Here is a 23345-nt window from a genome sequence, read left to right as displayed (position 1 = left end):
TTCTCATGGAGTTGTCTTTGCAAAATACAAGTATGTTTTTTTTTTTGTTAATGTATATTAAATTTTATACAATCTGAAAGTTGCATATTAACGATTTTTTATAATTATTCGATAATCAGACGATAATAAAATCTGAGAACCACCAAAAAAATGGTCAGAGAAAATAAAAATAAAAACCTTCTGAAAAACATTTCGCAAATAAATTACGAAATCTCTGGAATATAAATCGCGTGGCTCGAGTAAAATTTATGGCTGTCAGCACGAAGAGTGTATAAGGTACAAAACAAGCAATCATCGCATTACTCCATCAAACTAGGAAGAAATTCTCGATCATGGGGCTTCGGTATGTCATCTCGTCATTCGCAAAGCTGGACTCTGCAAGTAGGTCTAACTGCTGGACCGTGAAAAACTGTGGTTCAATCTGTGCAAAAGAAAACGACCAACGGCCAGCAGGCTTCCAGGATAAAGCGTGGAGAAAAGGGATTCCTCGGGATTCGAACACCTGGCTGATGGGACCAACGTCTCCTTCTTTCTTAAAAACGACAGGTGTTCGTCCTTCTCCTTCATCTCTCTCTCTCTCTCTCCTTTTCTCTCTTCTCCTCGCCGTTTCTAGGAGTCGCCTGGGCTCTTCTCTTCATCGTCTCGTCGATTCTTCGAGCTCCGCAGCTTCTTATATTCTACGCCTTTGGCAGAGCGCAGCTGCCGATGATGCCGACTACCTTACATATTTCCCTCCCTAACTCTGCGGTCGCCCTCCACATCCTCGGCAGAGGTCTTCTCAGAGTCTTCACGAGAAATAATCTCTGGCGAAAGAATTCTTTCTTACGAGCAGACGATATGCTATGGCTATAATATATATATATATATATATATATATAATATAATATAAAACCACTGCAATGCGGTATCAACTCCCGTAAATCATTTATATCACGCTTTTTTCACAAATAATTCCAACTCATTACAGCGATTATACTGTGCCGGTATAAAAATGTAATACATATTCGCATTGCCGGACCGACGAGCGAGGTTGTCGAACTTCGATATGGGTATTCATTCAGGTGTATGTGACCCCTGTATATAAAACCTCAAGACTAAATCAATAAATGTATACGACTGCGGTACATCTACTCGAGTATATCAGAGAAAGTCCGAACAAAGCAGACGATTATCAAGTCAACTCTTACTTACTTGTTAAGTTTAGACAATAATTGCCGATTATAGACGCGATTCTGTCATTAGTCCTTGACCTTTAGCTGACACCTTTATCTGGTATATAAGCGATTTAATATTTTTACTTGAATTGTTTTTTTTTTTATTTGTTCTACCTAAGTGTCTTTTACAAGATAAAAAAGGTCGCAACACTAATTTTTAATTTTAAGGTAGTAAAAAATTTGTTAAAAGGCAGAAACTTTCAACTTACGAAAATCTGGATTAAAAAACCATTACGTCAGAAACAACTACAAGGAGTCAGCTAAATGTTAATGATTTACGTACTCACCTACCTGCATACTATACTATATGTATATTCGAATACACGGTGACAAACTATGACTAACTAATAGTAAGCTACAGCCAATCTTTCGAATCACGAGATTCTCTTCGACCGTATTCTAGGCACACGAGACCGCACCTCGCGATTTTCCTTTCCGCCTCTATACGCCAATTTTACACTCCGTAAGGATATATTTAGATTTTAAGGTCCTAGGTAGGGCAACATACCGCAGTGCACGTATTCCTGGGGGAATATAATGCATGCGTAGTTGCAACGAGCCTGTAAGAAGGAGCGAAGTGTACGAGACCGTAAAAGTGTTGGTGAAATTTCTGCAAGATGAGAAAGACTATAATAAGCCATTCCTTTGTGACGACTATACATAGATAGCTGGTATCCTGCCTTGTGCAGTGACGTATGTACATTATAAATACAATATTCGTACCGACGATTGTGTGAGATATATATTTGTACGATATAATAACAATCTCCATTAATTTGAGGATAAAATCTCGCGCTGATTATTCATTTCTAGAATAATCATAAGACACGTACATACCGTTGTCCAGTCATTCCTGAGTCATCTTTATGCGGCGCAAATGTCCTTTACCTTGAAACGCAAGAGCGAATGACTCTTACGAGAATTAGAGACGACCGAGTTTACCGGATGAGCTAGAGTTACGATAATTGAACGCGAAGCGAGAGCCCCGGTAAATCTCGACTTCCGGTCAAGCCCGCGTCTGCACGAAGTAACGAAATTACTCATTTTGTACGCTCTTCTCGTGCATTTTGAGAATTTTCGTCCGAGGTGACGAAAAATTAATTAACATTGTAACGAAAGCGGAAGAACCAAGTTGTTTATTTATTTGTTTTTTTTTTTTTTTTTTACTATTGCGAGCCTCGACCACGAGTGTGCATGCATCGTTTCAGAATCCATCCTCCAACGGCCAAAACCGAGGCAAACCAGCCTGTCCAACCAGCGTCAGCTGGCAAAAGATGATCTCATCCTACGGACACGTAAAATATGCGATCCTGAGCTAACGAGTGTAAAATTTGACATGAAAACTCGCACGAAGGATGAAAATATGTAGCTGCGTTCAGGTATATATGTACTATTATCTCATTTCATTTTATACGTGACTTTATTCGCAGGAAAGTCTTTTCGCTAAGAAAATAATTTCAGGAATCAATCGTGAATATGATCACCTTTTCAACGTGGAGTTGAATTAAAAAGAGGTGAGAAAAAAAAATTCAATATATGTTTATAATTATTCGGTGATGAAGTCATGATAATACAGACAAAAAAATAACATCACTTTACATGTATTATGCCGTTGTGTAACCACACGTGTGCAATTTTTTCTATTTTTTTTTTGTTCTCGTCAACGAGTTTGTAAACTTTTTTCTGTACATACGGATAGATTGGAGGTGTTGAATATTCGAAATAGTTATTCGTTATTTGCCCGGACCGATTAGACCTAAGTACATACGAGGCATTCCACCCCAAACTGAAGTACGTCTAATACTCACCAACAGCGATTTTTTATATTTTTAAGTACGGTGTACAGTGTACAATAATAACATCTTTCATCGAGTTGTAGATTTTTTGGATCACGGGTCACGTTTTTATTCCTCCCAAAAACATTTTCCTTAAAAATAAAAATAAAAAACCGCCGATAGCGGAAGTCAGGCGTAGATCGGTTTGGGCTCGAATGCCTCATATACCAAACAGGAATTCAATCCTGTCCAATTCGAAGATTCGACCAAAGAACCGTCACCTAAACCGTATAATGCTTCTCTTATTTTCACAACTCGTCAAGCGAATATCCGAAGCTGTCCAAACAAAGGATCACGGTAGAGAGAATAACTGTGGTAGGAAAAAAGAAGAGATTACTACTCCTCGACTTGCTGCAGGGTCGCAGCAAGTATTTACGTATATGTGCCTTAGGTGGATGAGGGTGGCGTTCCGAATTGAGCGACGACGCCGTTTCAAGCGCATGCCATGGATGTGCCGGAGTGCTGCAGGAATCGCGTCCTTATAACTGTTAACTCCGGAACTTCCGGGCTAGGACGAGCAGCGCCGGGAGCAGCCTGCATGGCGAACGCTGCTCGAAGACGGGCGGCTGCACATGTGTCCCATGAATCGTGTACTTCCGACAGGAACTTACGGGTCGGGAGCAATTCGAGGTTCGTTGAAATAACAAGCCGAGAACCAAAAATTGATTTTCGACCATTATTACAGGGGAAAGGGTGCGAGCTCTCACGTAATTTTACTAGCGTGTATATCAGGGTGTTGAAGAAAAAAACAATTTACAATTTTCCACCGTGGTAACCCCCAAAAAAGTTTGTTCGGGTTAAAGGAAAGTTTCTGTGCAAAGGTGAGCGTTTTACTTTACGTGGAAGATCACGCTCAGTAGATCTTTCACTTTTTTTACACATTTTTTTGAATAAGCAAATAAACACGTTGTAGCACTTCGATTATTATTTCTTTCCTGGCATTTATAATCAACCCAAAGATCACGATCCGTAACATAAATTAAAGGTTCATATTAAATTATAACTATTTTATGAGATTGAATTAATAATGAAAAAGTCGTCAGATACGCTTCCCAAACATCAAATGGAGTCTTAATTGTAAACGTAAATTGGTATTATATTGGTGTAAGCAATAAAAAACCATTTATTCATTATACTTTATGGATTTAAAAAAATTGATCAAAGTGAACAATCAACTGCGTGCGATCTGGCACATAACATAAAACGCTCATCTTTTGAGGGAACCTTTCTTTCAACGTGAACAAACTTTTTCGGGGATGCCATGGTGGCAAATCGCAAACTATTTTTTTCTTAAACACCCTAATATACATGCTAGTATAATTATGGGAGCGCTTGCGCCCTTTCCTCTAATGCTAATGAGATGCCACATTGAACATCATTGTGCTCGACTTTGTTCGAAAATACAAGAGAGACAAAAAACTTCATGGCGAACTCTTTTGATTTTTGCCAGTATTTTTATGAACTTTAAAAAACGTTACGATCAATTTTTTCCCAAGTTATATATCAACATATTTTTGCAAGACAAGAATATCACGACTATCTAGTACCAATTGGTCGATGAAACAACGCGTTCAAAAGATACAACTAAAAATCCAAGTCAGCCTCATCCTTTATCGAGGAAATAATGCTGTACAAAGGAACGGAAGACGAATAATTTATGTAAAAATAATTAAGTGTCTCACAAAGTACCGTTCGGTGAGCCTGATTAATTAGTACCCAACACCGCAGAATCAGAGAAAATGAAGCAGAATTAATTCCCAATCCTTTCAGAAATATAAAAGACACCGAATTAAGAATTGATCGAACGCCACGACGTAAAGTGAAATGGTATCTTTCGAAAGCTGTAATATTTTCGGCGAATCGCCGCTACGTTGCGGTAAGGGATAAAAATAATAATGAAATTAATTAGTGGTATAATAACGACGTCACCGAGGCCCTTGACGAATCAATGTTTCCTCGTTGTCATGGAGTTAGTCATCTATATACCTTATACTTGCAGCCCTATTTCTCCCCCTCGGCATAATATAAAGGCTTGGAAGAGTCAGAATTTGTACACGTAAATGTATGCATGATGCATAATAATAATAATAAATGTGAATCACAACGAAATTAACTTTTTTTGGATTCATGTGGTAGGATTGAGTCGCCGAAAAATGATAATATTCAAAGTCCAATTTCACCGTCACTGCAGTCTGCAGTATGAAAGAACAAGTCAAAGACACCGAATCTTTTGCAACCGAAATGGAACGGTGGAATTACAAACAGTCTCTGCATGCAGCTGGGCCCGTTACATATTCATAAATGACAATTGTAGCCTAAATCTCGACTATAATGACGGCCTCGGAATAAATTCGTCGTATGAAACGTGATTGGCATCGTCATGAGAATTGTTATAGGTGTAAGTAGATGATAGGATGTTCAATAAAAGTTCCGCCTTTGTACCGGTACGTCATATTCTATTAAGATAACACGGATGAAAATTCTCTAGGCTTGATTCTGACTTGCACTAGTTGAGCAGTTTTAACGAAATTGAAGTTAGTAACGTTATCGTAACTAAACATCGGGACAATATCACTATTTTCATAATTTTACAATGATTTTCAAGCAACTAAGATTTCGCAACTAAGATTTCGCAACATTATTGTGTTTTGTTTTATCATACGATCTACTGAATTTTAAACAATTCCAAAATTGCGAAATGACAGTTTTTTATCAACACGATTCGTTAAGATAACGTTACTAAATTCAATATGATGTAGTTTAGGCAGGAGCGGATAGATTACAAACCGCAACGTTCACGTGTGTGTTTCACAGTTTAACTAATTGCACCACGGATGAGCGATTGTCATTAATCTGTTGCGACTGTCTCTGACGACTCGCGTGTCACACGTGTAATAAACGCACAATATCGCATGTAAAAGCCGTAGTTAGAGGTGCCAGCTATCTTTTTCATGTCCTAATTATACGGTAAAAGAGAAACTTTTGGTGAGTTTTCGTGAAAAGCGAATAACAAAAAGCAAAAGCATCTCTTTCTGAAATTTTTACCGCAACAGGAGCTTTCGTTCCATGCTTATTTTTGCTGTTAAAAAAATCCTTTATTTAGGCCGTGTATACACGACATTCGTTTAGCTGACTCGTCAATTATCTTTCTTTATTTCGGCACGAGATACAAAATTTCACCGTACATGTGTATAATTATGACAAATGTGCTAGAAACGGTCAATTCCCATTCAATCTGCAATCCCTCTCGCCTTTATCGCGTAGGAGAGAAACACGTCAAGGTTATAGAGACGCGGTTTCTCAATGTTCTATACACCTACTATATGCATAAATATGAAGTCATCGTAAAACCACTGCTAGTATAATACGTACGTATTTGATACATGCATAGTTGGAAAAAGATACTTGAAATTGTTTTTACGGTCAAGCATGATACGATGAAGTCGTTGCAGGGTAAGATAAAACTTTAACTGCAGTATATCATTCATGAAAGACCTCACTGTGACTTCTTTGCAGTTTCATACATGTATGTAAATATGCTCGAGGAATATCGAGCCGATTCTCGTCGTTCATTATCACTTATGATAGACATAATACAACAACACGCGTGAACTTGTAACGCCCGGCGCCTAAAGTTCTTCGGAGACTTTCTACTGCTTTAATTACTGTAATGTATCGTTGTATAGACGGAAGGTGTAGAGGAGCCACACTGCCTGTTATACCGTGAAGATCTTTATTCGTCTGAACCTTGAATAGAAAGAAGAGTTCGAGTGCGCAGCCTATATAGCCCGGAACAATAAACGCGTGGAATTTGATTGGTGCGTTCTATATTTAGCATTAGGAAGAAGAAGTTCCTCGACCCGGTTCAACGGTGTTAATTTTTCTCGTACATTATACATTCCCGTGTGTGCTTAGGCACAACAAAACCAGCCACCAAGTTACCTCACACGTGCACTGATAGATAAGCAGCGATTAGGTAGGAGAGATTCATTTCTCCTCGGGAAAGAAACATCCGCGTACCGAAAATGTATCAGGTTCCTAATAAGTATTTAATGCTCGAGTTTAAACGAGCCTTGGAAAAATGCGTCGGATGTAGGAGTCTCGGGTTTCTTTTTATACCACGGCATGTTCGGCGATCTGGACAAGAGACGTACGGTCGTTCTCACCGAGGGATTTGACCCCCGTATTCTCACCTTGAGTCGCTGCGAAAAATCTCAAGCGCTGTAGGTATTAGAAGACAGAGCGATGTATTCGTCAATAGGCGTTTTATTGACTCCATGCACGTTCGCATCATTTCGTGGTAAGCAAGTTCTCACCGAACCCTGCCTGCAGGAACCTCGCCGTGGGAGTGAAAACAGCTTCTTGGATTTCATATATAACATAGCGGTTGAATCACGTCTGTGATGAGCATATTCCAAATTTTGTACGGGTTTCGGAATCATCTCGTTTCAAACTTTGCACTACTGTTCGATACCAGAAATTTAACAGATATGTTTTGCCAACTTACCATTCGTAAACGCCATCATCGCTGTTATTAGCAGGGCTAACGGGGCCCTGCGCCCGCCAGGCGGATCACACCACATCCTGAAGAGAACGTTGAACAGGATCAACACCACCTGATCGCACATAATTAAACAAGTACCTATCAGCACCAGTACGATTTTCAACCTGCGAGTAGTTATACATATATGTATATATATACTACGATCCGATCTGATTTTAAATTTCAACTCATTTTTGACAAGTGATAAATATTGCGAGGAATACCCATTACGCTAAGTGCAGTTTTGTACCTGAAATACAATTTCGCTCGGGGAACATCCTTTTGTCTATGGTTTACTCTCGAGGTTTAAAAATCTCTATATCTATATATAACACAGACCATCGACGTCTGGTCGAACGTGAAAAGGCCGCATCTGCGTTTTCATTTAAGACTTGCCCCTGGCGCCCCTTCCCGCCCTTCGCCGCCCATCCAGCAGAGTGAAAATGAATCCTATATACGCGGATACGGGTATAACCATATAGACATTGAAAGATAGGCAGGATGGACAGATGCGTGAAGAGCGCGAGGGTGAGATGCAGTTCTCGCATTGGCGTGTGAGCGGAGGTCTGATAGAGCCGCTTGCCTCGGAAACGAGAGCAAAGTTGTAATGATTATCATGATGCATTGATGCTTGGTCCGTCGCACCGCCGCACCGTCGAGTTCATCCTGGAAATTATTATTGCGGATCGCGTCAGCCGCGGACTTCGGCCTCTCTGACTCTGGTAGAAGTTGGACGATCGCGTGCAGCGCAGAACGCGCGCCAACGGTTGGCGAATAATTTCAATTTCGTTTTCCATTTCAACTCCCAGCTTTCGGCTTCGTGCATGCACGTGTGCGGTTGATTACAATCGGCAGAAAATACTAACGCGAGCCTCGGCTCGGGCTGGAGGCAGGGTTTATTGATCGCGTGCGCCGCTGCGCCGAACGCACCCCTTGCCAAGGCGTTCCGCCCTCAAAGTCTAGATCCAAGAGCGACGCCTCGCTTCACTTCGCCTCGCCCTCGTTTCGTCTCGTCTTCTCTTCTCTTGTCTTGTCTCTCGTCTCGTCTCGTCCCGATTCGGTGCTACATTTATGACTCATATCCTGCTTTAAAAAATCACTTCTTTCAGAGGAAGATACAGCAATTATATCCCTCCCCCGCTCGGCTTTGCAACGGACAGCGAGCACAAACGCTTCCATAGCTTGTTTATATACCACGTAAAATGAGTGTCAACGACGCTCGATAAACTGGTCGAAGAAACGCAATTTACAACTGGGATTATTTGTCATAAAAGATACCAACTCTACTAGATTTAATCCGAGGATTTAGAATCGCTGGAATAGCTCCGGTAGCTACATGAAGTTATAACGACCCGGCTGAGGTCGGACCTCCATACTTAATCACGTTGTGAATTAATTGATCAACAGGAAATAACTGATTTTACTGTAATTCAATTTAACTGAAAGAATTTGAGAAAAAATGAACCTACGCGAATGTCTGCCACAAAGAGTTCAGACATGATATTTATAGATATTGGAGATGCGTTTGCCTTCGAAGAGAAAAAATCGTAAGACATATGTAATATCAAAATGAAAACCTGCATGGATATTCCTGGCAATAATTCCTTGTCGATTATCTTTTGTCTTTATTTGTTTCTTTCATTAAATTCTTCTCAACTTTTTTGTATCTATATTTCTACGAAACTTGACGACGACACGCTACGAGTTATCACAATAGATTCACATAAATTTACATATAAACACCAACGCACCTCTTTAATCAAATTGGCAAGTTTGATCACGATCGGTATTTGTGATGCACCTGGAAATGACACTTGAGACACGATAAGCAATCGGTGCTAATCCCACGCACGAAACGATCCGTCCGCTAGCTCAGCGGCGAGTAACGTCGCTTTCAGATTTCAAGCCGCTCGGCCCTGGACCCGTATGGAGAATGCGCAGTTGCCCTAAATCGATCCTTCGCGCAGTTACGTCACGCCGCTCTGTCCGATGTCGTTGAATTCCACGATACGCTGTCTAGGACGTTCAAGAATTGATGCCGGTTCACTGACACTCGGTGATGATGGAATCTATATACTTCCAATTGGTTCGAAACATCGTTTAGAAGTACATATTAAAAAACGGAAATAAATATTATGCAAGGGGAAAAAAGACGTTCATTCAATCCCCGAATTATTCCGGCATCTAATTTATAGTCACTGGGACTCAAGGTACCGTCTTTTAGTCATACTTGAAGCCGGATCTTATAACCTAAAAGGAACAGGGTTTGCACAATTGCACCATGGTGAAAAATATTGCCATACCATTATCGATCCATAAATATAACTGAAAAGTTATTCATTTATTTGCATCAATTGAATCGGTTTTGAAAATTAAATCAAATTGAGAAAGTAAAGTTACATATCAAGTTGGAAAATATCAAACATATATGTTAAAAATAAACGAACTTATTTATCAGCTATCAAACCAAGCGTATATTAAAATGATACTAAATTAAATGTCTCCAATTACTAAATTAAATTTAGATTACAATATAAACACGTGACGTTATTGGTTCGTAATCTCTTCTATCTGGTACATGATGAGGATTCAAGAAGAGGATATTTAAATAAGGTTAAACTTCGTCACATTGATGTAATACATTTTTGAGGAACCAAGTTCTTGCAGCTTTGAACTTATTTAGTAAAACTAACATTGTCAAGTTGCAAAATAGTGACCAGTTTCCACTGTGTATTTTCAAATATACGTTGATGCAGCATTTCTTCAAAGCAGTATTAACATTTGACATCACAATTCTAAATTTTTAAAGGTCAATAGTTACAAAATTTAGAATTTATGACACCACCGACACACTACTATGAAATTACATATCAAAAAATCAGAAAAATAATCAACTCCTATGGTATTGATCGCCTTTTGAAATCATATTTTACACTCAAATCGATTTCCCAAAACATCTCAAAGCACATACTAATGATAATATTAGGTCGCATGGAGATGGATCTCTGAGTGCATATATGTATAGATTATACATTTCTCAATCATGATTATTCGGATGATGACCTTGCGCCAGCGCTTTATCTAGTTCTTGCAACTTAATCCTGGCAGATTTAGCCCATTTCAACGATGGCTGAGCAAAAACATTTCCAGTTTTCAAACTTTCATGCTCAAATATAGAAGGATTTTTCTCAATTTGAAGCGCAGCAAACTTCGAACAAAGAGACAAGTTTCTACGAATATTCATATAAATGAAATCACCAGGGGAGAATATTCTCGCCCATTTCCATGAGTACTGCTTTTTGCCTTGCTGGAAAGATGTATCCAAGAATTTCATCAGAATTTTGCTGCTTTTAGTATCCCTTTTATTCTCAGGTATCAATGAAAGCAATTGTCTCTCCTCAACATTACTGTAAATTTTCTTAACACCTTGGAACATCTGCAATAGTCCCATTCCGTTTTCTTCCAGAATGTTAAGACATCCTTCCTCTAAAATTCGTCTGGTACGTTGAGCTGATTTTTCATCTTTATTTGAGGATTTTATGTATTGAATCATTAATAAATACATAACATTAACAGCCTTTGCCCTGGTAGGAGAATCATGTGACACAGTGGCTGATACCAATTCCATGCACTTTGGCGAAGGTGCTACAATAGCAACTGTGAGCCCAACCTTAGGAAACAAACTATGAAAAGTTTTTGTCACATAGTTAGGAAAACACTTTCCTATTTGTGAATCCTTCTTAACCATTAATCGCATCAGTATCAGAGCACAAAAGCCAAAAACGGTTCTGAGTCTTTCACTGGCCACTTTATATTCAAAGTTATAGCCTGCAGTCTTAAGGGTCTCCTTATCAGCTGCATTTAAACGGAGTAAATGTTGTTTTATCCAATTATGGAAAGAGAGAACAGCTGCTTTGTCTTTAGGACCAAGACGATGAACAGTGGGTTCTTTAAGTATAATCTTCCCAGTCTCCACAGCTGGCGGGGTCTTCGCTTTTTCAACTGCCAAATCAAGCACATCTTGAAGTAGTAATTTATTTGTTTTTCCAACTGGAATCAACAGTAGAACGTTTCTGATTACGGTAAGAATTTCTTTTGGTCTAATACTCTCTGTCGTAAACCAAAAATTTGCAAAGTTTACCAAGTGTCCTCTGACATCACTCTCTGGAATTTTTAACCAAACACACCGTCTCTGCCCTTTAGTCATACAGATTTCGTCTGACCATTTAAACTCTATTTCCAGTTCTTCCGGCAAGTCTACCGTTTCCTCTTCTGACATTTTAAATGTAGATTTTGCACCAGCAGACATGGTTTAACAAGTAGACACTCGAGATATGAACACAAAATGAAAGAAGCTGTGGCGATTATACTGACGAACTTGTAAAGACAGCTAAACAAGTAGAAAAAAGGCGTGCGGACAGGTGATTCCCTGACTAACGTTTGGCGCGATTTTAGAAGCATTCGAATATATATGATTCACTACTCTACCCCCAGTCCGAAACATATACCTGTAATTTGTACATTTTGTTCACATGTTTCCACCAGATGTCTCGCCGACAGAAGTCGATAAGAAAGAACGTATAGTATGTACATCACGTGAGGAAGCAACGCAAACGCCAACATACAGTACCCAGCAGCGTCTCGATCGTACGACAGTTGATCTGGATTTACAAAAAGTATTAACCAATCGCAACAGTATTACAGAAGAATCGGCCAATACGATCATCGATCTGGGAGACTGCGAAGGATACGGTCAGTTTCCATGCAGTTTCCTAACTTCCTAGTGGATGTTGCATTATCGACTGCAAGCATTGTCGGCAGTTCTCTTTCTTATCTTACGCTTCCAAAACCTCGGTTGGGTTTATCCTTAGTCTACATGTTAGTTTAAACACGGTTATTTAGATTTACTGTACTCCAGATTAGTTCAGTGGCTCCTGCAAAGGAAGCAGCCTTGTTTATTAAATTAGAGATGTGAAGTTAATTATTTCTCTGGCAAATTTTTTTACAATGACAGTATCACAAAGGGTTAAAATTTACAAATATCACAGAGGAGCACCAATATTATTTAAAATAGTAAATTTTACATATCAAGAAAGGATAGACTGTTTCGAACCTTGCAATTTCTGGAATTTCTGTAAAAGTTGGATGTCCTAATTTGTCTTTTTATAAAATTTCGTTCGTCATTAAACAAACAAAATGTTTGATAACAGACTTGGTCGAAAGTTCTCTACATAGGGATATATTCATCAATTTCAGTACATTTGATTTTGAATTTGTTCTGCTTTCAATGAGTTGATGATCATGCTACCTCAAGTTTGCGAATATTGATTATTTAGTTTTATCAACTTTCTAGTAGCGTATTTTGCCCACTTGACCGATGAACTGGCGTAAGGGTTATCAGTTTTCAGATCTTTATGTTGAAATATACCAGGTCTTTTCTTGATGAGTAATGATGCAAGCTTAGAACAAAAAGATTGATTCTCACGAATGTTCAAATGACGAAAAATATCTTCAAACAATATTCTCGCCCATTTCCACGAGTACTGAGGTTTCTCTTGCTGCATGTAGATATCCAAAAAATTAATCAGCCGCTCGCAACTCTCCGTATCCTGTTCACTGTTGGCGATAAATGAAAGCAATTGTTTTTCCTCAATATTTTTGTATAGTAACTTGACATCAAGAAACATGGTCACTAATCCAATTCCATTGCCTTCCATGAATTTAAGACACCCATTATGAAGAATTTGTTTGGCAAATAGAGCAGATTCAGATTCACCACCTTCAATCATAGTTTTTGTGTACTCAAATATTAATAAATGAAATAGATTACGAGCCTTATTCTTGCGATTCTTATTCAGAGCATCTGACGCCAATTTTAGGCAATTTGCCGAAGGTGCGACTAAAGCAACAGTAAGGTTGATGTCGGGAAACAAGCAATCAAATATTTTCCAAGCTTTATAGGGAAAGTATTCTTTGACGTGCGACTCTTTCCTGACTATCAGTTGCATCAGTATTAGAGCAAAGAATCCAAGTACAGTCCTGAGCTTGTAACTGGCAGAACTATGCATATCGTTATCAGTGGCTTTTAAAAGAATTAAATTCTCTTTCAGCCAGTTGTGAAAAGCAAAAACATTGGCTTTGACGTCGCAATCAAGATCATCCACAACAGGATCTTTAATTACGTGTTTGTCAGCCTCAACGGCCGTAGGAATCTGTGCTGTTTCGATCGCTGAATCGAACACATTTTTGAGCAGTAATTCATTACATGTGCCAAGTGGAAACATGAGAAGTACATTTCTGATAATAATGTTAATTTCTTCTGGTTCAATCTTGTCATCTGAGAACCAAAGATTTACAAATCTTACCAAGTGTCCTTCAATATCATTTTCTGGAATTTCTTTCCATACACACAAACTCAACGCCTCGGAGATGCAAAATTCATCAGTCCACCCAACCACTGGATCTGGGAACCAACTATTCTAAAAAAAAAAGAAGAAAACATTGTTATCTTAGTGCAACGCATAAACCGATGTTGTTGAGTTAAATAATACATTGAATAAAGATCCTTGGAGGTATTTGATTGCATGGATTCTTTCTTTCTTTTCCAGAATTTTTCTGCTGTTATTCAAATTACGTCATTACCGGTGTCCAATAATGAAAAAAAAAAAAACACAAGAATTCACATTATAAGCCAATGAGCAAGTCAGTGAATACAGAACACTGTGTTGACCTAGGCCACGGTCTGTGACCTAGGCTAACCATGCTTTTCTACACACTTCAAAATGATCCACATGTCTTGTCGTCTTCAACAATTCTTTGGTCGATGTATCTTTTCAGACCCATAAGATTGCGCAACTTACATATTCCGCAACGATGGTTTCGATATCAATATGGTTCTTGAATATTCTCCAAAGATCGTCATCAGAACCAGCCTTGCGCAGTTCAGCTTTCGAAAAATCGTCCATGGTTTCAACGATTCTGATCACGGTCTTCAATCATGCAGGCAATTGTCGGCATAAAATTAGTTTTGTTTACAAAATTACGGATGATCCGACTTTGAAGGCTACGTCAACTGGGGGTGAAATCCCAGCGCCGATGGTGATTTTTGACAAAATTTTTTACCGGTAAGCGACCGACCCCCTCCCAAAGACTGTTAAGCACTGCTAATAATAAATGTTCTCGGGAGTTCACTCATCCTTTTCACGACTAAGATGTGAATAGTTCCAAAATATTCTGCCAGATGACCTAGACGTCTAGTTTCCTGCAAACAGAGATGGCTCTCTACTTATTCACGGCAAGTAGATAGACGTTAAAGAAAAAGGCAATTGCCTGAATTCACAATTTTAAAGTTTCATACTGACGCAAAACCTTATGAAACAGAACTTTTCTACAAACTGCAAAATGACGGTAGAAGTGTTGAATGTTTCGAAGCAAATTACAACGACGTCAGTCGAGGTAACCAATCAGGCGCCATTGGTCTGATCGAGGTAACCTCATCACCAAGTATATCAATCTTGCTCAAGGGCTGCTTTTTTGTCACGCAACAGCTGATATCCTCAAATAATTAAAACCTAATTTTGGTAATTTTTGCTGCTGTAACGTTTATTCTACCTGTGATAAAATAAAATAAAATAAAAAAACTAAAGCATGTATCAAGTTCGATGAAATTTTGTTAGCCGAAACGCTATTATCTAAGGTATGTAATGAATAAGCAGATAACGATTTCGTTGGTAAACAAACGTGACAAATTTTCATATCGTTAGAAACTACATCCATCTCGATGTTATGATTAATTCTTCGTAATTCCTTGATTGCTAATGACATCATTGTACTTTTAGGTCTTTTAGCCAACCTAAACAGTTAGCTTATGTACTAATTAGATATTCCATGAATCTGAATTAACCTTTTATCTAGGGATCAAAGCTCAAGGATGGGTAACGCAGGCAGCCATGTTCCTGGACATCATAGTAGTAGCGTAGTACGAGAAAGTCATCACAGACATGGCAAGGATCATCCACCTTCCTCCCCTGGAAAAGATGGACAAGCTTTTATTTTTGACAAAAAGCCAAGTCAAAAGCTAGTCTTTCAATCGTCTCACGACGAGGAAGAGCCTTATTACACAAAGGTGTGATTAATAATTTTATCATTTGACAAATAGTTACTTGAAAACTACACTTATTACTGCGCACGGATCTTTGATTTTGATTAAATTTTATGATTATGAACAGCTTTTTTTGAATATGATAGTTATGAACTTTAATAACAAAGTAAAACTCAAATAGATTCCACTTTCACGGCCTCACCTCAGTGTTAAATTCCTTCTAGCAAATTAACTACGTTTATTCTGCTTCTATGTAATACTTGCTTTTCAGTCTGTAAAAGAATATAAAATTAGTATTTCTTTGTGTCCTGACCAAACATAAAACTCAACAAGTTGAATAAAGATACACATGCCATGTATAATCGTGATACCAATTTGGTATGGGCAATGAACCGCTAAGTATTGAACAGGCTGGTCCAGGAGATGGGGACAACTTTGGACCTGGGCGTCCTCGTTCAAATACAGTATCTGAGGGAACCAAAGTTTCCGATAGCAAAGTATTACCGACTGTGTTCAAATGGGAAGGAGGTGGTAAACAAGTATATATCAGTGGTACTTTCACGGAATGGAAAACATTACCAATGGTTAAAAGCCACGGAGATTTTGTGACGATCATCGATTTGCCCGAGGGTGAACATCAATACAAATTCTATGTAGATGGGGAATGGAGACATGATCCAGGATTGGTGAGTTGGAAGACAAATCAATTTTAATATCAATATATATCAAGAGCTGATAGTTGGAATAAAAATTACTACTTTCATAACACGAAGGCTACAAATTATCCTCAACTAAGGCCAGTTTGTCGATGGAATAGATATTAGGAGAGTTGTTTGGAAACAGCTGTGAATTGATTTATATGTATTGACTCTTCCTAATATTGCAAAATAGCCTTGTTGATATTATATAATACCTGTTTCATTCTTGTGTTCTATTCTGTTAATTTAAAAATTACAGAAAATCGTTGACAACGGTTTGGGATCAAAGAATAACCTTGTCTCAGTGAAACAATCAGATTTCGAGGTCTTCCAAGCGCTGGCAAAAGACAGCGAAGGAATAATTAGCAGTGCTCAGACAGAATACAGTCAAGAGATTCCGCCAAATAAGCCTTGGGAAAAAGTTGCTGGCCCTCCAGTCTTGCCACCACACTTATTGCAAGTTATTTTGAACAAGGACACTCCCATGTCTGTCAGTATTAACATCTAGCCTTTAATACGCATAAAATTTTAGTAAGTTTTCTTTTTTCACTTACGCATATTTATTCTTTCCTAAATTATACCTTTCAGTGTGAACCAACGCTTCTACCTGAGCCAAATCACGTTATGTTGAATCACCTTTATGCCTTGAGCATCAAAGACAGTGTGATGGTTCTTTCGGCCACCCATCGTTATCGCAAAAAATACGTTACAACTCTACTCTACAAGCCTATATAATATTTCTTTTCTTCCTCATTCCTCTGTAAAAAAGTTGCTATAGTTTCGTTTCATTAAAGTATGTTAGTTTCTGTCAAGAAATACTTACAAAAGATTTTTCGCTTACATGTCAAATAACAGAACATTAGTGATTGTCTATAACGACATTTGATTAAAGTGATTACCCTCGATCCTCTTTAGCTTGTAATATATTGTACCTTACGTATCTGTTGAGTATTGTAACTATTATTTATTAAAATCAAAAATTTCTTGAATTGTTCACGTCGATAATGTAATCCGTAAGTCGATCTTGTGAATTTTGTGAATTAATATTGAAGCATGAAAAATGGTGCATTCGTTTATTGTACAGTAATGTAAGAATATTGTGGGAAATGTATCGATTATTGATAAACAAAAAAGAAACGCGAGAGAAAAATAATGATAAAAAATTATAAGAAAACGTTAATTTACATAGTGACGAAGTTTTCATTAATAATTTTCTCTGATCACCTTATAGTTTAGCGATATTTATTGATTACAATCACATTACACACGCGCATGAAATTTCCAGCAAAAAAATGCATTACGTGAAATAGGTATAACATTTAAAACGATGCATTTGCTACTGTGTTACATGTTATACTCCGTCCAGACTAGACAAACATTAGTTTTGGGATGCTTCGCGCAACTATGGATCAAACTTCATTTTGAGTGACCTCCGCAGCATAACCATAAGGCTTTTCGTGTCTAGTTTGCAAAAAGTAAGAGCCATTCGTAGAAGGATCGGTGTGAGCTCCCATGTACGCGACATCAGAATCAGAGCATTTTTTCCCCATGTAATGGTCCCAGTCGGAACATCTTGTGGCCGGAAACCCGTTTTTTATAATTATACTCTCGATAAAATATTCGTAAGATCTTCCGTGGCTGCAGGCCTCTGAAATCCATAATTTTTACATCGTCAGTTTTATTCCGGAAATTTTCCATCTAAATCACTACTAATTGCCTCACCCAACAGCTCTGGAATGCAGCAACATCCGGGCTGCACCGCAGTTCCTCCATTTGGATAGAAGTCTGCATGACCTAAGGGCTGGAAGTAGCCCAAAACTCCACCGCAGGAATGAATGATGTCAACAAACTTAGCATCAGACGGGTCCAATCGAGTTTCTAAAGTTGAGAATATGTGAATACCCGGCAATGCGGGATCCAATCCTGTTATGCGACCGAGAAGACCAGAAGTTGTTTGATGTCCTGTGTTTCCGGCAACGTGCGCTCCCAGGGAATGTCCTTACATTTGTCAATATTTCATCAACGCCAAAAATCTTAAATTGCTTGAAATTTTTCACACCGTCAACTTACCAATGAAATGAACGTCCTCTGTTTTCATCCCAGTCGCGTGGACCAAGAAGTCAATAAACGTGGCCGCGTCTTTTCCCACTCTTCCGGTGTTCGCCATCGGTCCTAGATAAAACGTGCTAGCAGCCAGGGGCTCCCAATCAACCAGGAAGACGTTGTACTCACCCTGAGCCAACCACGCTTTAGAAATTATGTCCAAATATTACGTTAGAAATCTACCAGTGATTATATTAACGAAAATAGTTCTTATAGCTTTTCTGTAATTCTGTCTTGTCGTTTAGCAAACACTGGAAAGCGAACGTAAAAGATGAGAGTAATTTAGGGAATGGAATACCAAACGGAAGATGAAAATGTTGAAATGTGGCCAATTTGCGACACCAGTCTCAAAAGTAAATGTTTTGGTGGAAAAAAAGTGTACATAACTTACCGTCTTTCATATCTCGAAAACCAGCACTAAACGCACTAGATTTCCAACCATGAGTGATGAACTTTGTTGGACGCGACGGAGAAAATCCTGACTTGTTTAACGCTTCCTTATCATTTATTTTAATTTTCGTACCGTTTTTGGGACCCTCTCTGAAAATGATGATATTACGTATTTCAGATATTTCGTATTAAACCTGTACTGGCCTATTGCTTTCGGTTCAAAAGTAAAAATTCTCCAGATCACTGCTGTGCGACTCTATCTCATTGGTTCTCGAATACCGTGTATGCAGGAAGTAGGTAATTCGATCCTCGTCGAAAAAACCACGAGTCTCTGGCACATATCCCTTTAGAACGGCAACTTGTGGTTGACCATTTCCATCTGGCATGAAGATCCAATCATCTCCGTATCCATCATATTTTTTGCGAAGTTCCTTGATCGCTGAATTTGGCAAGGATGCGAAATATCCTGGGACAACAAGAAGCAGAATGATTGATGATGTGAACAGACCTTTCATTTGCATTTCCGTAAGCTTCTTTGAATAAAAAACTACGTTGCGAATTTCTTCGACATATACTGCACAGCAAAATAATACAAATCTATGACACTGTGCGGGGCGTTTTAAATTATAAATGCTGTGGTTTGAGTTACACGGCGTGTATTTAAGGCGATCGCGAGTACCTTCGGACAAACGTGTCCTTATAAATCTTCGTAGTATCAAAAAGGCAAGGTTTACCTTTTGGCGTGTCCCACTTATTTGGTATTCTATCTAAAATTCTTATCGTAAATGCGGATATACTGTCAAGTAGTTACCTAGTAATGCTTCAACGGTTGTAATTTATTCCTACTGTCACAGATTGGTGCCTTAACGCGTACCTATGGTCAAACCTGATGTGCGCATATCATTTACACCGTAATTTTTCACTAGGGCTACTTATAAGTTATACAGGTGATACGATTTAATTAACACACTGTACCGAATGATTAACATTTCCTACTGCAACAAGTTTAACCGGGAAAATAATGAGAAACAGAATATGCAGTATCTAGTAAAATACTGAATGAAGATTTAACTTAAATGTGCTAATACTTACTTGTAACAATTATCTCTTTCCTTTTAATTTGACCAGTAGGTTTCTAATCAAGTAACATTTCGCTTTCAATACGATGTTTTCACTTTCACAAAAATAATACTCCATGGTAAAATGACTTCAGGATGATTAACCCGGTGGATTAATTGCCGGGATGCTTTGTTACCTCACAGTAGAGAACTTCGTTGAAACAGAACGAACATGTGCGACTTGTGACTGAACTGTTGGCCGTTGCTAATAAATTTTGGTGGAATTATGCACTTTACTTTCCGAGTCCGGCATTTATTTGAATTCATAATGCAGCGCCACGTAGCGTCTATCATCAGGCCGTGCGGCGCTATCTGCATCATATGCACTTTTATCATATACGCCACTGTTGTTCCTTCCTGGTACGTGCAATGCAACACTAGTCTTATTTACGTATACATATAGTTCTTATGCATATACATATATGCGTATCTCATATGCATACGTATATCGATGTATGTAAACTTTGTTTCGCTTCCTCAAGCAGTTCAAAATGGTGGAAAATCCCAACGTGCACAAAACAATTAACTTTTTGGCGAACGTGTTCCTCTAAAAATTTTTACGCAATATCTTATCATAGGCGAATTAAGTATTTCTCATTGAGAAAAGGGCATGAGAAACTCGATCGGACTGGTCAGGTAGGCACGGACAGACTGTAGAAGCCTGCACAATACAGGTTTAGTACACGGCTCCACTTTTTTTTCTCAATCGATTCGTTCTGGATATAACGAAGTCTACGTCCCTGGAGGGTTTCTAGCCTTGATTTGGCTGAGTTTGTAAATAACTAACACGTCTCTGATAAATTTAATAAATCTAATTCAACGTATTATTTATTGCACCTACTCAATAAATCTAATTGAGTGTATTATTTATTGCAGCTATTCAATTGCACAGTACAATTGAATATGTATTCCGGTCAGCGAATTAATGGGTTCAAGACAATCTAGTGTTTTCCTGTAACCGAGCACCATAATTCGTCACAAATGAAATACCATTTAAATTCGTTGGGTAATGCCTTACCGTGTACATACATATACGTCCTTATATGTGTACGGTGCATGAGAACGGCACTGTAGTGTGAGGACTTGTTTGGTAGCAACAGCCGGCATGCCACGAAAGATCTGGAACTTTCATATCTAATTACTCGGCATGTTCGATTATACTTACACATCTGCAAAAGCAATGCAAACTGAATTTGTGGAATTAAAATAACTGGACATCTCTGCCAGTGTTTGTCCACAATTTCATTCATTTATTATCGCATAATATTCAATATTTGCACTCCATTAGGATATATGTATGGTATAATATTCCGCTATACTATCGGAACGGTCAAACGGTTACGTTCACGATTTGAATCCGAATTGTACGAAGTGTCTGTCACACGATGAAGTCAGTTACATATTTACAAGTACATCATAAAATGTATTTTAAAACTACTGTTTACATTTTCGTACGAAATTCGTTTGCTTTGAAAATTTTGGTGGCCCTGAAAAGGGCCGGTTGTGGTGCCGACACGGGCAAGCGCTTGTAGATTTAACCTCCAAATCCGTAAAGAGTGCGACCTTGTCGTTTCAGAGCGTATACAACGTCCATCGCGGTCACAGTTTTCCTCTTGGCGTGCTCGGTGTAAGTCACAGCATCACGAATGACGTTCTCAAGAAACACCTTCAGGACACCACGAGTCTCTTCATAGATCAGCCCGGAGATTCTTTTCACTCCACCACGGCGGGCCAGACGACGAATAGCGGGCTTGGTTATTCCCTGGATGTTATCACGAAGCACCTTCCTGTGCCGCTTCGCTCCTCCTTTTCCCAATCCCTTTCCTCCCTTTCCTCGACCAGTCATCTTGAAACCTTGTATAGACTTGTTAACGTCGGAGAGTCTATGCACGAATGCTGTCTAGGGCCAGGCACAGCCGATATATATATACCTTTCAGACGGTTCCCCCACTCTGCGGCACGGACCTATCAACGGTCCCGCTGCGGTTCGCCTTGGGGTTATATACTTCGGGTGGGGCTCGCAGCCGTTACTATCGTACAGAGTTCATTTGATTACGGACCTACGACGCTAAAGTGACTTTGGTTTAAGCTACTGAGTAACCTAGACATGGCACGTACGAAGCAAACTGCCCGCAAATCGACCGGTGGCAAAGCTCCGCGGAAACAGCTGGCCACAAAAGCAGCAAGGAAAAGTGCCCCGGCCACAGGTGGAGTGAAAAAGCCTCATCGTTACCGTCCTGGAACTGTTGCTCTTCGTGAAATTCGTAGATACCAGAAGAGCACGGAACTTCTGATTCGCAAGCTTCCATTCCAGCGGTTGGTACGTGAAATTGCACAAGATTTCAAGACTGATCTTCGGTTCCAGAGTTCTGCAGTTATGGCTCTTCAGGAAGCTAGCGAGGCTTACTTGGTTGGACTATTTGAGGACACGAATCTGTGCGCTATTCACGCCAAACGTGTCACTATCATGCCCAAGGACATACAGTTGGCACGTCGTATTCGTGGCGAGCGAGCGTAATTGATTCACGAGACATATGTCGAGAGAAAAACCAACCGGCCCTTATCAGGGCCACCAATTTTAGTCAAAGCAAAGAACTGATCCAAACACAGACGCATTTTTACCTTACATATGATTTTACGATTCGTAGTTTATCGTGTTGTGACACTATCTTTGAAAATTGACATATAGAATGCTCTTTACTTTTAGATGATTAGATTTTCCGCACAAACCAACACCGTATGCCAAAGACAAGAATCAAAAAAATTAGCATCGCTAGGAAAATTTCCAATTTATCAGACAAATGTACCTAAAATAGTTGAATTATGTATACTCCCGAGATTTCCACTTGCATTTTTGCAACGTTAAAGATACTCTCCAGTAAATAAATAATACACAGCGAAATGAAAATTAGTATTGATAACTTTGCCAGTGTTAGAGATTTGAAAAATAAATTTTAGTATGAAAATTCTGAATATTTACGAAAAAAAATCTAATGAGCTTACACAAATGCATATGCCGTCCAAAGCAGTAATACGTATGAATACCGTTTGTATCGAAATTTCGGGAAGTAAAAAACAAAAAAAAACAAAAAATCAATTTTATTCGTGCTAATGGCACTGAACACGAATAAAATAATTTTCCGACTTTGTGGTAAAATAAATCTGAGAAAACTCGAATAAAACAAACCAAAGGGTACGACAGATGTTCGTGGCCAAATTTAAGACAATTTATACGAATATGGTCTGTAAGTGAAATGAACAAAAGACCCCATTAAAATTTGATCACATCAATAACGGCAGTTTTATCATATCAAACGTTATGATCATGAAACCTTGTTGATAC

At 38.8% G+C, this 23345-nt stretch overlaps 6 protein-coding genes across 30 annotated transcripts in view; 2 read left to right on the top strand and 4 right to left on the bottom strand.

Annotated features, from left to right (window-relative positions):
- The window catches only part of LOC124301015 (Down syndrome cell adhesion molecule-like protein Dscam2), a 69909-nt gene extending 60351 nt beyond the window's left edge, over window positions 1-9558 (bottom strand). For 14 of the 15 annotated variants that reach the window (XM_046755624.1, XM_046755635.1, XM_046755629.1 and 11 more), the window contains exons 1-2: window positions 9344-9489; window positions 7557-7665 (exon numbers count right to left, since the gene is read on the bottom strand). In XM_046755624.1, coding sequence (XP_046611580.1) covers window positions 7557-7632 — 76 coding nt within the window. In that variant the 5' untranslated portion in view covers window positions 7633-7665; window positions 9344-9489. Of the gene's footprint in view, window positions 1-7556; window positions 7666-9343 lie in introns of all 15 variants that reach the window. The other variant, XM_046755620.1, reaches the window with a different exon arrangement.
- Window positions 9559-12511: 2953 nt separating this feature from the next.
- LOC124301016 (uncharacterized) lies at window positions 12512-14751 on the bottom strand. Of its 2 annotated transcripts, XM_046755639.1 has the most exons (3): window positions 14453-14751; window positions 13427-14071; window positions 12512-13208 (listed from the first exon to the last, which is right to left on the bottom strand). In XM_046755639.1, the coding sequence occupies exons 1-3, from the start codon at window positions 14555-14557 to the stop codon at window positions 13206-13208; spliced, it is 753 nt and encodes a 250-aa protein (XP_046611595.1). In that variant the 5' UTR covers window positions 14558-14751; the 3' UTR covers window positions 12512-13205. The 2 variants fall into 2 exon arrangements, with proteins under 2 accessions (XP_046611595.1, XP_046611594.1); XM_046755638.1 differs by having other exon boundaries at window positions 12512-14071; window positions 14453-14745.
- A 45-nt stretch (window positions 14752-14796) lies between these two features.
- On the top strand, window positions 14797-17571 carry LOC124301018 (5'-AMP-activated protein kinase subunit beta-1). 6 transcript variants are annotated; one of them, XM_046755650.1, is made up of 5 exons: window positions 14797-14886; window positions 15507-15717; window positions 16104-16379; window positions 16651-16881; window positions 16980-17571. In XM_046755650.1, the coding sequence occupies exons 2-5, from the start codon at window positions 15523-15525 to the stop codon at window positions 17124-17126; spliced, it is 849 nt and encodes a 282-aa protein (XP_046611606.1). In that variant the 5' UTR covers window positions 14797-14886; window positions 15507-15522; the 3' UTR covers window positions 17127-17571. The 6 variants fall into 6 exon arrangements, with proteins under 6 accessions (XP_046611606.1, XP_046611605.1, XP_046611603.1 ...); XM_046755649.1 differs by lacking the exon at window positions 14797-14886 and adding an exon at window positions 14893-15079; XM_046755647.1 differs by lacking the exon at window positions 14797-14886 and adding an exon at window positions 14893-15152.
- On the bottom strand, window positions 17236-21101 carry LOC124301017 (pancreatic triacylglycerol lipase-like). Of its 5 annotated transcripts, XM_046755645.1 has the most exons (7): window positions 20240-20484; window positions 19977-20153; window positions 19164-19350; window positions 18886-19034; window positions 18462-18638; window positions 18114-18389; window positions 17236-18039 (listed from the first exon to the last, which is right to left on the bottom strand). In XM_046755645.1, exons 3-7 carry the CDS (start codon window positions 19268-19270, stop codon window positions 17801-17803), a joined length of 948 nt encoding a protein of 315 aa, XP_046611601.1. In that variant the 5' UTR covers window positions 19271-19350; window positions 19977-20153; window positions 20240-20484; the 3' UTR covers window positions 17236-17800. The 5 variants fall into 5 exon arrangements, with proteins under 5 accessions (XP_046611601.1, XP_046611597.1, XP_046611599.1 ...); XM_046755641.1 differs by lacking the exons at window positions 19977-20153; window positions 20240-20484 and adding an exon at window positions 21021-21101; XM_046755643.1 differs by having other exon boundaries at window positions 19977-20484.
- A 382-nt stretch (window positions 21102-21483) lies between these two features.
- Window positions 21484-21884, bottom strand: LOC124301022 (histone H4). Its single transcript, XM_046755654.1, has one exon. The coding sequence runs from the start codon at window positions 21846-21848 to the stop codon at window positions 21537-21539; it is 312 nt and encodes a 103-aa protein (XP_046611610.1). The 5' UTR covers window positions 21849-21884; the 3' UTR covers window positions 21484-21536.
- Window positions 21885-22050: 166 nt separating this feature from the next.
- Window positions 22051-22578, top strand: LOC124301019 (histone H3). The gene has a single exon (XM_046755652.1). The coding sequence runs from the start codon at window positions 22110-22112 to the stop codon at window positions 22518-22520; it is 411 nt and encodes a 136-aa protein (XP_046611608.1). The 5' UTR covers window positions 22051-22109; the 3' UTR covers window positions 22521-22578.
- The last annotated feature ends 767 nt before the right edge of the window (window positions 22579-23345 follow it).

Source organism: Neodiprion virginianus, chromosome 3 (genome assembly GCF_021901495.1).
Source record: "Neodiprion virginianus isolate iyNeoVirg1 chromosome 3, iyNeoVirg1.1, whole genome shotgun sequence".
Taxonomy (NCBI): Eukaryota; Metazoa; Arthropoda; class Insecta; order Hymenoptera; family Diprionidae; genus Neodiprion; species Neodiprion virginianus.
The sequence above is the reverse complement of the archived record's forward strand: the minus strand, read 5'-3'. Positions and strand labels throughout refer to the sequence as shown.

Excerpts from the sequence above, each read along its gene's own strand:
- LOC124301016 (XM_046755638.1), bottom strand. The coding sequence starts at position 14,557 with ATGGACGATTTTTCGAAAGCTGAACTGCGCAAGGCTGGTTCTGATGAC. Across the intron at positions 14,072-14,452 it reads AAACCATCGTTGCGGAATAT|AATAGTTGGTTCCCAGATCC; the intron begins GTAAGTTGCGCA and ends TTTTTTTTTTAG.
- LOC124301018 (XM_046755650.1), top strand. The coding sequence starts at position 15,523 with ATGGGTAACGCAGGCAGCCATGTTCCTGGACATCATAGTAGTAGCGTA. Across the intron at positions 15,718-16,103 it reads AAGAGCCTTATTACACAAAG|GCTGGTCCAGGAGATGGGGA; the intron begins GTGTGATTAATA and ends AGTATTGAACAG. Across the intron at positions 16,380-16,650 it reads GGAGACATGATCCAGGATTG|AAAATCGTTGACAACGGTTT; the intron begins GTGAGTTGGAAG and ends TAAAAATTACAG.
- LOC124301017 (XM_046755640.1), bottom strand. The coding sequence starts at position 19,405 with ATGCAAATGAAAGGTCTGTTCACATCATCAATCATTCTGCTTCTTGTT. Across the intron at positions 18,639-18,885 it reads TTTTCGAGATATGAAAGACG|CGTGGTTGGCTCAGGGTGAG; the intron begins GTAAGTTATGTA and ends TAATTTCTAAAG. Across the intron at positions 18,390-18,461 it reads AGAGGACGTTCATTTCATTG|GACATTCCCTGGGAGCGCAC; the intron begins GTAAGTTGACGG and ends GACAAATGTAAG.
- LOC124301022 (XM_046755654.1), bottom strand. The coding sequence starts at position 21,848 with ATGACTGGTCGAGGAAAGGGAGGAAAGGGATTGGGAAAAGGAGGAGCG.
- LOC124301019 (XM_046755652.1), top strand. The coding sequence starts at position 22,110 with ATGGCACGTACGAAGCAAACTGCCCGCAAATCGACCGGTGGCAAAGCT.